The sequence below is a fragment of the Triplophysa rosa genome, linkage group LG24, assembly GCF_024868665.1.
Source record: "Triplophysa rosa linkage group LG24, Trosa_1v2, whole genome shotgun sequence".
Taxonomy (NCBI): Eukaryota; Metazoa; Chordata; class Actinopteri; order Cypriniformes; family Nemacheilidae; genus Triplophysa; species Triplophysa rosa.
The window spans coordinates 14076537-14092361 of NC_079913.1; the positions used below are offsets into that span (position 1 = coordinate 14076537).

Below are 15825 nucleotides of genomic sequence, written 5' to 3' on the forward strand. Positions count from 1 at the left end.
AATATGCCGGAATTGAATTGTCAGCATTCGGACATACGAATACAAACAAAGCCTGAATTAAACTTGTTTATTTAACAGTTAGAGATTATTTAAAATGGCAGGAGTATGGAAGTAAAATAGAGACAAATGTGTTTGAAGCAAAAAGACGTGCTGAATAGCACTAACTGAAAAAAATGAATTGTATTAACAGTGCTTGCATTTTAAGGTTTGGCAATTCAACATGGTTGCATATTTAAGCTGTGATTTTTTCAAATGTAAAAATTTCACACACAGTTTCACCGTTTAAAAATTCAATAATCAAAATTCACCTTTTAAATTTCGTTAAAAAAAAATTAAACTTGTTTTAAAATACAACCTTTAATATTCGACAGACAAATTTCAGTTCATATTATTTAGGTTTAAAAATTTGCTTCCACAAATTCAGTGGTTCAAAGTTTCACATCCGGGAATCTCAGGAGAAGCAATAGAGCGCCTATTCCGCCGATGCATGATCTCTACCTGCTGCCTGTCCACTTCACCAGCAGGTGGTACAAGTCGGTTCTGACGAAGACCAAAGCAAGAAATGCAGATACTTTTTATATGTTTGCAGCACAGTCCACTCATCTGCTCGATTAAGTGAATTTATTTGTTCTCATAGATATCCTCTTATGCATCATCAAGAAAAAATGTATTGTTTCTAGTACTGGCAGCTTAGCTCACCACTATCAGCCCTGGAACGGACATGGAGCACGGGGACAATTCCAGGTGGCCTGGAATCAGTGGACTAGTCATACATTTATAATATTAATTTAATTATTTAAATATCCTACCCAATCTACTAGTACTGACTATCTATAGTAAGCGTTTATGTTGTATTTGGCTTGCTATTTATACGCATTCATTACTTTTTACGTGCATATGATTGCCCCCTTGGTTAAGATGGTGTGGGTTAAGTTGGTATGTACATAAAAAGTGCACGCAAAACACATGCGTATCATATGCACGCAAAAGGTAATTTCTGTAGCTCGCCAAATACAAACATAAAATCATGCTTTTGATAAGCACGATCGTAAGTCATCAAATAATGGTTTGTGTTTCGGGGATGAGGAAAATTGTATATGTTACAGTGAATTACTGAATCATACTGTGTTTGATTGAGTTTGACTGAGTTTTTTTAAATAAAATAAGCTAATTGCATGAAGCTATTTGAATGACACATGCAATGGTATCTGATTAAATATGCCAGAAAACAAGACAACAAGATTTTAAAGCATTACATTAGTTACATAACACCATTACAATAAACTTAACATTTAAATTCAAATAAAACATTTTATTTCGGTTTAAAACTAAATAGGAAAAATAGCAATAATTATACATTTTAAACAGACAATAGTAGTAGGCTAACTGAAATAGTAGTGCAAACAGATGTAAGAACAAGCCATGAACAATTTTTCATCGGAACGTAAAATAATCTATAATATAAATAACAGTCTTTTCTTAAAAACGTAATTGTAAAATATTTAGTAAATGTAGGATATAAATGTAACTTAAACAAATGAATAACTACACCACTGAAAAGAGAAATATCAATGGAAATAATTATGCCTATACTTTTCATCTGAAATCTCAGAACGCAAACAAAATAAAGCCAATTATAGCCTATTGTATGAACGAATGAATAAAAAAACAAACTGAAATACTGTAACAATAAAGCCACCTATACCTATTAGTTCTGGTATTATGTGAGAAATACGGCGGGACATGCTAAAATTCTTATTGTGTCATTTTGTGCTTTTTGCATTTATATTTAGGGCTCTTCCGCATTTCTGTATAGCCTACGGTTATTAAAAAGGTGTAGGCTATACTAATTTTAGTCATCTGGTCTGAAGATTAAGCAACATTAAGCATTTTAGAAAGGTAAACCGGCCATGATGGCGTGGTCCGTGAAAGCTAAAGGGACAGAGTAGGCTAAAGGCACTTAGCAAATCTTGCAAGCTTATAACGTTTTTGTTCCACCATGCCACCATACATGTTGTGGATATTCAGCTAAATTTTTAGCATAAGTTTAAAGAGGGTAAATTTGATCATTTAACTGAACTGTACACATACATTTTAGACACGTACATTACGTGCTTTCGCCAACGTGGTTTCAGTGTATTTCTGTCATTTAAAATGCATAAATTTAACAATATGTTGACTTATTATGTGAGCATATAGATTAAAAATTATTATACTAAATCGTAATTTCGTTTTGATATGTTATATTAGTATTGGGTAAGCTAATTAAAAAGAAACGATATAGCCTAATATAAAAGTATACGAAATACAATGCGCCAAACAGCAACATCTACAGATAGTTGTGTATATTGCCATGGAGCACTCATATTGTTTTCTGACCAGTAATTACATATATTTTTTCACTGCTCGTCCATGCAAACTGACTTGCATTGAGGTGTATGTTAGAGAGGTCCTCCTGTGTCCCAGCGGCTTCGGGTCTAAAACGTTGACAAAATATGCCTTGGGCACAGGTCGTGTCCGATATGGCATCGGGTCTCTGGTAATTTATAATGAATGTGCTTTTACCAATCACCCCGAAAGACACAAATTAAATACATTTTATGGTTAGGTAAACAACAAATATTTGTTATGCCAAACTTTACAAGACATAATTAGGTTAATATACCGTGAGTGATTGACATTTTAGCATTTAATGAACAGACTCAAGCAATTGGCGTGTAGTCATACTCGCATGTTCGTGTGTGGCACATTATTGGGAAACGCACACAGCATGCAACACAAGTTTTTATCTTTGCGCTTAAAAACCATCTTACAGCTGTATAGATCCATAACGCCGCGTAGGGTATGGTCGGATCAAAGTTTACCATCTGTGATCGTAAAACACAGTAACCTCTCAGCAGGACTACGACCAGGCACCAACAAGTCTGGCCAAATGTCCTATTCTCAACACCTTCATCCCTGACCAGGACAGATTCGGATACTCTCCCCTAGACTTCAAAGGAGGTTCTTGGGGGAGGACAGGACTGTTCATCAAAGTGAGAAAAGCCATGTGGCCCCCAGGGACTGAGAGCCTCAAATTCTTCCAAAGAATGTCTCTTTCTCTTTCCTTAGCCACAAAAGACTGGTTTAAAGTGTATACACATGAATCTCCACATTGTATGCTTGTCTCTATGTTATTCTCCTTCACCTATAACCTCAAAGGCATATGTGCTTAGTGGTATTCTGTGTATATTTACATTCTTGTCCAAACTGCAGGTCAATGTAATTGTAAGCCCTTCATGTTTCATATCTACGTGTTTCCCTTTTCATGTCTTAGAATATGGTGTATAGCACAGTAATGTATTTTATACCATACTCATTTTATTCTATCTAAGTCTATTCCTGCTCAAAACTCCCAGGCGACCATAAATGCAAATGAGTTAGTGTGCCGGACAAAGAAACATGTTTTCGCGCCCAAAACTATCTCATCACATTGGATCGCCCACCTTGGAGGGGCGTGACGCCCTCTGTGTTAAAACATCTGAACACGCAGGAAAGCTTGCTCTTTTGTGTATGTTCGTTTGCTTGTGTGCGTTCGCTCGCTCGAATTCTTTCAATCTCTCGAGACCTGCCTCTCCTCAGAGACAGCTTCTAACGGCAGTTTTGCTTCAGCTAAATCAACGGACTCACGGCCTTCTCTGAACACATCAGGACCCTTTGATACGCACGCCAGCACGTGTCCCGAGAAACAAAGAAGCCAATGCAAGTATCTGAACTATTGCTAACCAGTTGTGTATAAGCTTTGCCCCTTTTAAATAAGGAGATTGTCCTTGATGGTTCGTGCAGATGTGAATAGCTGATTTAATACTGCCACTCTTTACTTGGTCTATTTCTTTCATTCTTTACTGCTTTTACGTTGTATGTTTGTTTGTTAGTGTTTGGTCTTTGTTAGTAGTTGGTTTTAGTTCCCCCGTAGTGTAGATAAATAAACCGCATGTGTATCCGCAATAATGCTCGTATTGTTTCTGTGTTTATTTATCACATATCAAGGTCACTTAAACTGCTTGATTTCGTTAAGATTTCTGAAGTGGTACTGTACTACAGTAAGAATATTGTTTTTCCAGGCCAGGGGAGTAATATTTCTTAGAGTTAATATACGACCTGCTGATCACTCCCTTACAGAAAAGACACATGAATTTCACATGTTTTTCACATGTGAAATGTGTGTTTTTGGAACATTTTGGTGTGAATTCCATGTGAATTCCCACGTGAAACCCATGGGATAACATGTAAAAACCCATGGGATGACATGTGCAACATGTGGTGACGTGAAGAACATGTGATCACATGTGGAGACATGTCGCATATGTTATCCCATGGGTTTTTAAATGTTATCCCATGGGTTTCACGTGGGAATTCACATGGAATTCACACCAAAATGTTCCAAAAACACACATTTCACATGTGATCACATGTGTTTTTTGCACATGTGAATTTCGTGTGTCTTTTCTGTAAGGGCTCGCTGGACGAGTACATTTAGTCTGTCGCTATTATTAATTCTAATGCATCAGGTAAAGTGTATAAAATAGTTAATGGTTAATCACAATTAATTATACGTATGTTACTGTGGTTAAACTCATAGTTTCCCCGAAATACACTACAGCCGTGAGGTATCTTGCTTGGCTGCACAAGACGTTTTGGGTCTAGTCGGGTTCTAAAGAAAGTGCTGTCTATTTTTATCTGGTCTATTTTATCTGGCCTGCTCAAGAAGTTCGCTTGGCTAAAATATCAGTTTTTCTGTCTTGTATTAACAAACGAACGTTTCCACAATACGCCCTTTTCACAATGACGTCGCTTAACTTCCGCCTTTCTGCAAAGCAGTGTATCATAACATCCGTCTTGCAACAAACAAGAAGAAGAAGAACTTCCGTTTTGCCGTCGCGCTGGAATTTAACCACAGTGAGAAAAAAAACTGACAGAACACGTATTCAAGTACTTATCCGAGCACCTTCGCTAACACAAAAAGAAAACAAAACACTTACCTTCATAATCAAACAGGTACTGTTCAACGAAGAATTTGTATCCTTTCTCTAGCTTTGATCTTGTCATTAACGAAAATTTGTCTGCAAGACGTTGTACATCATCTAGACGTATTTGTGGCAGATGTGCAAGCCACTTGGTAAACTCCACTCTGAGGCGCTAGCGGAAGTAACTTCTTCTTCTTGAGTTTTACTGGCGGTTGGCAAATCAGTTTATAAGTGCATTACCGCCACCTAATGAACTGAAGTGCTAGCGGAAGTAATGATACACTGCTTCGCGGCAGAACGGAAGATGCGTGACGTCATGTGAAAAGGGCGTATTCCACAACATCCAGCATTTTCTGAGAGTCTCAAATTAAAACAAGATAATGCGAGGAAAATAAAAAGAATGTTTGTTGAGATTGCAGCTACGTCATATAAACAGAAGCACATGGGAGAGTACGCGTTAAAATCAGAGCATTTGTCAATAAGCTCCTAGTTGAGATCTCCGACCGCTTCAAACACAATACATGTCCTGTAAATGCTGATGATGCATAGTATTTATGTGAACACGATGTGCTGAAGTAAAAAAATAACTTCATTCCTTCAAGCCTGAGCAGGAAACCTAAAGTTTCTGATGTTGATGATGCATAAGAAGAGATCTATGAGATCAAATATAACATAAAAAGTATCTGCATTTCTTGCTTTGGTCTTCGTCAGAACCGACTTGCACCACCTGCTGGTGAAGAGGACAGGCAGCAGGTAGAGATCATGCATTGGCGGAATCGGCGCTCTATTGCTTCTCCTGGGATTCCCGGATGTGAAACTTTGAATTTCAAGCCGAATTTGAACCACTGAATTTGTGGAAGCGAATTTTTAAACCGAAATAATATGAACTGAAATTTGTCTGTCGAATATTAAAGGTTGTATTTTAAAACAAGTAGAATTTTTTAACGAAATTTAAAAAGTGAATTTTGATTATTGAATTTTTAAACGGTGAAACTGTGTGTGAAATTTTTACATTTGAAAAAAATCACAGCTTAAATATGCAACCATGTTGAATTGCAGAACCTTAAAATGCAAGACTGTTACTTTAACTTTAAAATTGTGGCACTGTTAATACAATGCATTTTTTTTCAGTTAGTGCTATTCAGCACGTCTTTTTGCTTTAAACACATCTGTCTCTATTTTACTTCAATACAAGAGCGCCAACATATAACATAGATATTTACATATATTTATAGAAAAGGACAGTTTAGTGTAGTTTTGTCAGAGAAGTTTCTCTGGATTTATCATAGGTGTTAAGTTCCAGGTGAGACAAAACAGAGAGACTTCTCCTTTGCTTGCTTTGCTTTGCTTGCTTTGAAGCTTAGGAGTGGTAAATATCCCATGGAGAAACAAAAGATTTCAGTGCTCACTTTCAGTGAGAGCACCAACCTAAATCCAGGCCTCCTTTGGAGTCAGGTCTGGCTCTGGTCTTTTGATGTTGATATCAAGAAACCAGGACAAAAGAGAGCGGAGGGGGTTTATGTTTGACTGTTTACGTGACTGTTTATACACCAGACTGGACCGTTTATACACCGGAAAGTTACTGGCGTTGTACCGCATCCCACAGCTAGAAGCTGTCTTATCTACACAGAACGCGTCAAATCAATTTAAGTTTTAAATCACGCTTAAATGGTTTAAAGGCATATAAAGGCAAAGACACGAATAAGAGCGTGATTATATAATGTAACGCTACACAAAGGATGACCAAATAAAAAAAATAGTTTAACGCGTTAATCTGAAAAAAATTAATCTCATGTGTTAACGCGTTAACGTTGACAGCCCTACATATAATACATATTCACTTATTGTGAATTATTGCAAACACACTAACTCACATACACAGTTTCCATGTCAGTGGTCATTCATGTTTCTGTGTTTGTCTCCTCAGCCATGATTGAGCTGGATGGAGATGAAGTGAGGATTTCGTCAAGAGGCAGATATGCTGAAAGAGACATTGTTCAGGTAAAACAAGACATCTGAAGTATGTGTGCTTTGTCAGAAAACAAATATGAATGTACAGATGCAAAATAAAAACATGTCAGTATACAGTACAGACATAAATAACAACACTGGTCCAAAAGCACTTCCTGTTTTGGTTTTTAACACTGCACACGTTCATACAAAATATAACCAACAAAACATTAAAATGTTAAATTGATGTCTTTAAGACTAAAGTGGAGGTTCTTCTGGACCAGTGTTGTTTTTCCGTTTTTGCAAAATGGTCTATATGAATACACAGATGTGTAAAAAATATTTTTTAATAGCTGAATATTATTATGCATTATAACTAGCTGTAATTACTTATGAGAACATACATGAATCATAAGATGTATTATAAATACATAAATTGTGGGTAACACTTTTAAAGCCTTATGTATAATGCATTATAAAGGGTTATTAAATGGTATGATGCATAATAATGGTTCATAATCTGTATTTTAATGCATTAAATGTTGTTGTAAAGAATTATAACCACATTAAAAATGCAAAGTGTAACCATGAATTTATAAGTGTTATAATGTATTAACTGTAGTTACAATTATTCTTGAGACATTACAATGCATTATAAGGTGCATTACAAGGCATAATTAATACATTAAAACTACTTAAAAGTATAATGCATAAGTAAAGTGTTAAGGCTTTATTAATATCAATATAATGTATAAAATAAGCAGACTTTAAAAAAGTTTCACCTAAATCTCCTATGTACACAATTTCTCTGCCTCCCTTTCTTCTTATAATTCATGGCAAGGCAGTGATCATTATTTTCCCAGATAACCCCACGCTTGTAAGGAAGCATGTTAACAGGCAGTGTGCATGATCAACTATCATAGGTGGCTGGGAAGGCTTGTCCAATTAACTACATATACACACATTCCAGCGGATCTGGATTTCTGTCAGTAAACACATTTTTAAAACTCAGATTACTTAACTAAATGTGTCAGACGATGAGTGGAAGAACCCAAGTGCAGGCAGGCAGTGAAGGGGTTAACAAACAAGACTTTTATTACCAACAAAAACAGAACCAAAACACCCACGAGGGGGTAAACGAAAAGGTAACAAATAATAAACAAACAAACAACAGGACCTAGGCTAAACTAATACTAAACTAGACAATACTTGACAAATGGCTAAACTAAACACTTACTAGGACAGGGGATTCACAGCAAAACACCAGGACACAGCGAACATGGAGCGTAGGGTAGACATCAAACGGTGAGCACAACAAACACAATACACGAGCACAAGACAAAGAAACAAGAGGGTATTTAAAGGAAAGACAAACAAGGGATAACGACACGGGGCAGGTGTGGGAAATCAAACACTCAGGGAAAGATAACAAGGAAACGAGAGGAGTGGGGCCAATGACAAGACATTGGAGAGAACGTATATTATTGTCAAAAGGACAATAATATGTTTCTCTCCACACATAACCAAAGGCTTTGCCATGACTCTGCTACAGGACCAAGAAAAACATGACTAAATGAAGCAGAGCCATGACATAAATGGTTGTGCAGGGCTCTAAAATGAAGCCGTATCTCTTAGGATAATTTGGTCCTCTGTCTCAAAAGCATTTGAGCTGATTGGCATGCTGAGTGTTTGATGGCTGTGCCCTCATTTCTGGTTAATTGCTCTTTTTAGCATCACGAATTTCCACAAAAAAGGAAACATGAATGAGAGACCTGCTTCAGATCATGTTCACCTGATGAAAACCGACAGTTTTATGAACAGTAGCATAAAATGGGCTCTACAAAAACACTCCACTCATGACCATCTATGCTGCACAAGAATGTGCCTGTTTAACTTCAAAGATGTAAATAATGTATATATACTAGTATGTACTAGTTTCCTACAGTCAAAAAAATGACTAAATGTAAATGTACAAGTCTTGTAAATAAGATAACATTTCAAAGCAGAACAGCGGTTGAATAACATTCTGCAATGTTATTACACATACAGCTATTATATAACTAAGCTGGGAAAAACATCCATTTTGTCAAGCTGCTGTTTTTTTCATGTTCATTTTTCTAATCTAACATATTTTTTTTTTTATTCTGCAGTTTGTTCCATTTAGAGACTATATCGACCGCACTGGAAACCACATCCTCAGCATGGCCCGCCTAGCCAAAGACGTTTTGGCTGAGATTCCAGACCAATTCCTGTCTTACATGAGGACCAGAGGCATCAAGCCGTCCCCCGCTCCCCCTCCATACACACCCCCAGGACACCCGCTTCAAACTCAGATCTGAAAGGGGCCCAGGAGCGAGCCTTGCTGCATCTCAGTATCTCTTTCTCAATCACTCAGTGATCTGAAGGTTCCCTCAGCTCTATCTGTTCCTTTCTCTTTGCACTATGGGGACTATAGATGGACATCATGGTTAGACAGGGTTCTGAGGACAAGTTTACTTCCATTAAAGGCGTTCTCTATCAGGATATCTTGCTCTTTCTCTCTCTGTCTCTCAATGCCTGGTTAGCTCGTTTTTGAGGGCCACGTTTGAATGATCTTCTTGGCTGTAGCTTAATGAAGGAAAAACAGGCAGGTGAATGAAGTGAAGGAACGACTAAGAAATGGAGCTGATAGTGTTGCGCCCTGTCTTACAGCAGCCGAGCAGCTTCCTCTGACCAGGAAAAGACTAATCAATCGCCAGTCGCAAATTGTTGTAAATAACTTTTGAAGTAAATTTCTTCTGTCGTTTCTTATCTTCTTCTCGCTCTCTCTTTGTTTTCTGAACTCTCACTTAATGTTTACATGTTAATGATTTTCTTACTGTTGGATCTAACTTTTATAAGTGTCTTCAACACTTTGCCAGGTGAATCCTTGCCGCGTGTTATCTTTGCCATGGCTGTCAGGTCACAGCTGCCGTTATCGTTGCGAAAAAAAACAAATTTCTTGCATGGAAATGGTGTGCAAAGGCATGTGATGCATGTTTCAGAACGTTCACTTTATTTTGGCCTTTTGTCTTTTTCACAATACCAGTTACTTTCTCTTCCTTTTACCTTATATCTTTCTTTTTGATAAATTTTTTATTTTTGCCCTGGGAGAAGTGCGACAGATGGGCAACTCACTCTGTAAAGAGAACCTCATATGACACATTGTGCTTCTTTATGTTTGAATATGAGCTCTCAAATCAGAGCGCAGTGGTCAGAAACACAGATGCCATTATTATTTCCTGTCTAAAAACATTGTTTGGATGTTTTGTCTTTTTCTCTTAATTTTAATGTTGTGTTTTTTCAATACCATGAACATTCGTTCATCATATTTAATCATAACCTCGTAGAGTTGCCCAAAGATAGTGATGAAAAAGCACAAAGTCTATTACGAAATCTTACTCCAGGATTTCATTGTGAATATTACCAGATTTATTTTCATTAAATATTAAAACAAGAGTTAAAGTGCTAAATTATTCAATTTAATGACAAAAGGTAAATTAAAGGATATTTTCGATGCTGTTATTTTACAAATATGCTGCTATTATCAGGAAAATCAATCCATTTATCAGCATAAAGTATTCAAAACTTTTCTCTATTTACCCATCTCATTAGTATTTTGGGGTATTTATGCCTAAGGTGTGGTTCCAGTTCTATTAGCATTTAAAAAAAATCATAATCAAATTCGGCCATACAAGGTTAATACTGTAGTATCCACCCAAACATATAGAATTTTGTCTTAAACATAACCAGCCTTACTACATGACCACAAAAAAACTGGAACAGCATGGAAATTAGTTTCAAATGTTTTTTTGTGATTTTTTCACTTTAAAGTCTTAATGTAAATAAGAGAAATCTTGTTGACTGATCCATTATAATTCACTTCATTGAGTTGAGATCTTTGGTTTTGTGTTGGACAACATTTTTGGGTCCAAAACAATACAATTCATTCATGTCTTATTACAGTAATACATTGTATCTTATCTGTCTTTGTTATCATGTCATTTATTTTTTGTGCTAAAACTTCCACACACAGCAAATGTGAATATTCCAGTATGTAGCAACTAAACATGATTTTTCCCCACAGAACACTAGTGGTGAAAAGCTTTGGATAACAGCCTCACGTTGAAGAGGATCATTCCCTTTGTCTGCCATTCTGCATTGACATTCCTATTTGTTCTGCTTTTTCACACATTTCATGATATTCATGAAACATCAACACATACAGAGGCCTTATAACATTGTCTGGACACATAAAATTGTATTGCATGAGATGAGCAAATTACTTAAGCAAGGGGTGTTTAAAAACAGCACAAAATATGTTTGGTTATTAAAGGAATTACAGAAAGTTACTTTTGCTTGTATGTACCTTACATACATGATTCATTTGGCATCCTTACAGTAATTTTTGCTTTAATTTCCATTTTCAAATATTAATTTACTTTTATTTTTCCACTCAGTATTCAGGTCATTCTTGTTATGCAGCACCTTTTCAGTAATTGTACAACTCTTATACAAAGGAGCAAGACTTAATTTAAAGGATATAACAGACTTTCAGAAATATGTTTTAGGCACGTAAATGTTATAACTCACACAGTAGCAAGAAAATGACCATAGCTGAATCTAAAAAATGGAAATAAAAGCTAAAGTAGCTCAGTGAGTTAGCATATTTCTAACATATCTTTTGAAATGTTGATATCATATTTGTATCAATAGGAATGCAATGTAAACCAATACAAGCCAAGAAATACAACAAAACCTCAGAATACATTACATCCATTACTGCTGTGATGTCATAAAGGAAATGGTTCTAGTAGTTAATGTTTAAAGACAACTGCTAATATAATTAATATCTACCCAAATACCCCCAAAATTAATATTCTTTGATCATTTCCTCACCCTCATGTCATTCCAAACCTGTATACCTGACTTTACTCTGCAGAACAAAAAAGAAGATACTTTGAAGAATGTCGTTAACTAAACATCATTGGCCTCCACTGACTTTTAAATCTATTAAGACGTTTCTTTGAACAACATAAGGTTGCATAAATGATGAGAATTTTTATTTATGGGTACACTGTCCCTTTCATACTTTATCTAATATATAAGAATAATTATGATATGACCTAAAAATAAACTGCAGAGTAGGAATCGCCTCTGGCCATACCCTTTTTTCTTGTCTAACAAGAACTTCGCAGTGCGTTCAGTGAAGAAACGTGTGAAAAGGCAGCACTTGACCTGGGTGTCCACTATCTTCTCTGGGAATGCTTTCTCTCAACTGTTGCTGTGATTCAAGTCACCCACAGCCCTGCTCCTTTCTGCATTGCCACAGTAATTGCCATCCACCTGTGAGCATGCACCTGTGTATGTGTGTGCGCGTGCATGAGTTTATGGGTGTCAACTTGGCAAGCGTTTTTACATTTGTGATTTGACTCACATGAAATTTGTTTACTAAAGATATCCAAATACTATATTGTATGCTCGTCATATCTAAATATTATGTGCACTACGTTTGCATGTACAGTTTTACAAGAGATTAACTTTGTTCTTTAGTTATTGTTAAGAGTGATTTGGGTACAAAAAATGATAACAGGAAAATAACTGTACAAAATGGCCTTAATATATCACTGAATTCTTGGAATTGTGTGATGCCTTCAGATATGAATTGATATATATTTTGTGTTGGTTGTGTAATTGCTTTTTAGTGTATATTATCTTTGCTCATATATAAAAAATCTATTGTAATTTTGGAATCAGTGATTAATCAGAGAAAGCATGGAAGGAGCTCTGATTGTCTAGTAAATAGATATGATGAAATATTATTTCTGTATCAAGTACTAATTTTGGAATAAATATTCTTAATATACACATGGCCTTTAAGAGTCTGGTATGATATTGTCTAATGATTTTTGCATATACCATGAGGAAAATGGTTGTATTGCTTGTGAAAATGTTAAGGAGGGTTATGGATGGTTGTCAGAGCGCTGCTCTGTGGTTGCTAAAGTGTTGTAGGCAGATGGGACTACACTGTAAAAAAAATAATTGAATCAACTTAAAATAATAAGGCAACCTATCACAAGCATGTTTTTGAATGAACTCAACAAACAGAGGCTGAAATCCACCCAGTTTAAAAATGATATGTTGTCACAACATAATCAAGTTTACCTAATGAACAACAGAACAAAATACTTTTTGTTGGCTGAACATAAATAGAGAATATAGATTGGTTATTTAAAAATAAACAAATGTATTTGTCTTTTATTACACTTGTACGTGTTTTCTGCCTCAAACTTTGATCAGATAACTGTTTAAACAGTTTGTGTTGAGTGCATTTATACCAGTTGTGCTGTTGTGTCATCCACTTACACCTTATTGAACACACAAACCTCAACCAAAAACCAAACTCAATCAAAAACCATCATTCATAAAAAAAACTCTAAACACAACAGATGACTAAGGGGGCGATTCACATTTCGCGTGTAAAACCGCACGGAAAACGCAAGCCGCACTGCGTGGGGCATTCTCAAAAGTTGTTATCTCGATGAGGCGCCAATGCGCCTATAAAAACGGGAACGTCGCATCATGCATCACGACCGCATCGCTCCCTGTTTGTCTACATTTAAAATAACAAATATGTGTGCGCAAAAGACGCAAAATGTGAATCGCCCCTAACAGTAACAACAATATTAAAGCATAAATTAAGCCAGCAAGAACTAAAACACTAATCTTTCAAAGAACAATAAGAAACACAGAATTTAACATGGTGCAACTTTTGTTTCTTCAGATTATACCGATTTGCAAGTTGGGAAAACTTTCTGACACATTTTGGCCAAAAACTTGAGAATCTGAGTCCAATAATTTGACTCCTTTAACTAAAAATATAGGGCCGCGACGCAAGTGCTTTTTGCTAGTTAGCCGACCATTTTTCCCATCGTTAAACTAGCCTAAGTGGATTCGGAGATGCCCTAAGTGCGCTTGCGCTTTAGACCATGCGCTTAGATCGTTAAAATAGGGCCCTCTGTATATGTTACTTATTTATCTTTGTAGGGAGAACATTTTGTAAGTTGGATTTTTACAGTGTGGTATTATGTAAGGTGTTAGGTGGTTATTTCAGTGGTCCTCCAGGACCAGGATTCCCCACCCCTGCTTTATGCACTAAAAATATTTCTTTAACCCTAAAAATGGGAATATTAGACACGGATGATGATGATGATAAGTGTATTACAATGCTATATTGATTAAAAAATGGACATATCTCACTTCATATCTATCTATCGCTCTCTTTTCCCCTGCCTAGGAACCCATTTGGAATAATAACTGTTTTCCATATTGGTGTGACACTCTAATTGCACAAAGAGCACATTGGCTCTCTGGTAGCCTCTAATTATATCAGGCTGCCAAGTCCTGTGGTCCTGTAGACTGCATAACCTAACACTGTGAACTAAACACCTCACCTTTCTAAATTCGTAATCAAGCTAAAGACAACCTAATGACACAGCTCCTATTGATGATCCACAGATCCTGTCATTTTATTGGCTCCTACACATCTACTTTTCTATCTAATAGCCTCCCACACTCATATTTACAGCTTCTACAGCTTGCAGATAACGTGTAAAACACGAGTCACATTGAGCTAATTCACATGACACACCGGTAATGCGGTCGCCTTTAAGTCTATACCCTGGCAGAACAGCCAATTAGTTTAATTTTACTGTGTGCCTGATACTTACATAGACGGCTTTTAGTTTGTTCATGGCTGGTAACTTCACAGTATCATCAATATAGAATGCCATCGGTTTAATTGGAGGCTTTAGAACTCTCAATGTCAGGAAGATATATTAACGTTTTTATATAGAAAAAAACAAAAGGGTTTCAGTACTGCTATAAGTGTACATATAAGGAAAGCAAAAGATCTAAGACTGGTAACAGTTTACTAGTCTATTATACTCTAAAAAATAATTAATGTGGCTTAGTAAACATCACAGCAGTCAACAGTTATTTTAACTTAATAAAATCTTTTAAAATAATTCAACAGATTTTTTAGTGGGACATATTAAAAATCCAACTGTTAATTTCTCTGAAATGTACATATATGATTTAAGTTTATTTAATGAAAAAAATAAGTATTTAATTATCAAATTATATTTTTAATATACTCGCAATATTTTTGGTGAATTCTATTAGAAATATTTTAGTTAATCAGATTTACTTAATTTTTTTACTTTTTTTACATATTTATACAATTTAAACAGTATATTTAATTAATTTCACAGCTTTAAAAAAAAATTGTGTGTAAATTGTTTAATTAAAAAACACCGTAAAACGTTGTAGAGTGTGGACGCTACAACCACACGGATGAAGGAAGACCTTGATTGCATTTATTTTATTGTTTACCTAAAATTTACAATGCCATGCTGTAAGTTTGGCTTTGTCTCATGACAGAAGAGAACCTGAGAACAGAGGAAAGCTGTATGTCAATACAAAGACTTTATTCATTGAGCAATGAAATTATTCAACACAATACAGGATTTGCATGCCGTTATATTGTCCCAGAGTTGGTGTAACCGGTCCTACTCGCCCCGCTCTGCGCGGGCCTCGAACCAGCGTCGGTCCGGATGGGAGACGGGCGCTCTAACGAGGAGGCTAAAGACCGCAGTCTCTAGCGTCTGTCGCTAGAGCGTCTCTGTTGGTCGGGGAGTGAGGTTTACACACTGCACAGCTCTTCACTAGCTGGTCTCCGTTACATTGGCTAGATAATTAAACTATTCAGTCAATCTACTTTTACAACAAAACACATTTTTTAAGTGTAGGGACCCCCAAAATATGCCTTGTTTAATATGACTTTTTATCT

The 15825-nt window shown here is 36.1% G+C and overlaps 1 protein-coding gene across 1 annotated transcript in view; it reads left to right on the forward strand.

Annotated features, from left to right (window-relative positions):
- Positions 1-12861, forward strand: part of LOC130547499 (copine-8) — a 146820-nt gene extending 133959 nt beyond the window's left edge. Inside the window, exons 18-19 of the mRNA XM_057323463.1 lie at positions 6934-7007; positions 9107-12861. Of these exons, the coding sequence (XP_057179446.1) occupies positions 6934-7007; positions 9107-9295 (263 nt within the window). The 3' untranslated portion in view covers positions 9296-12861. The remainder of the gene's footprint in view (positions 1-6933; positions 7008-9106) is intronic.
- Positions 12862-15825: the final 2964 nt, after the last annotated feature.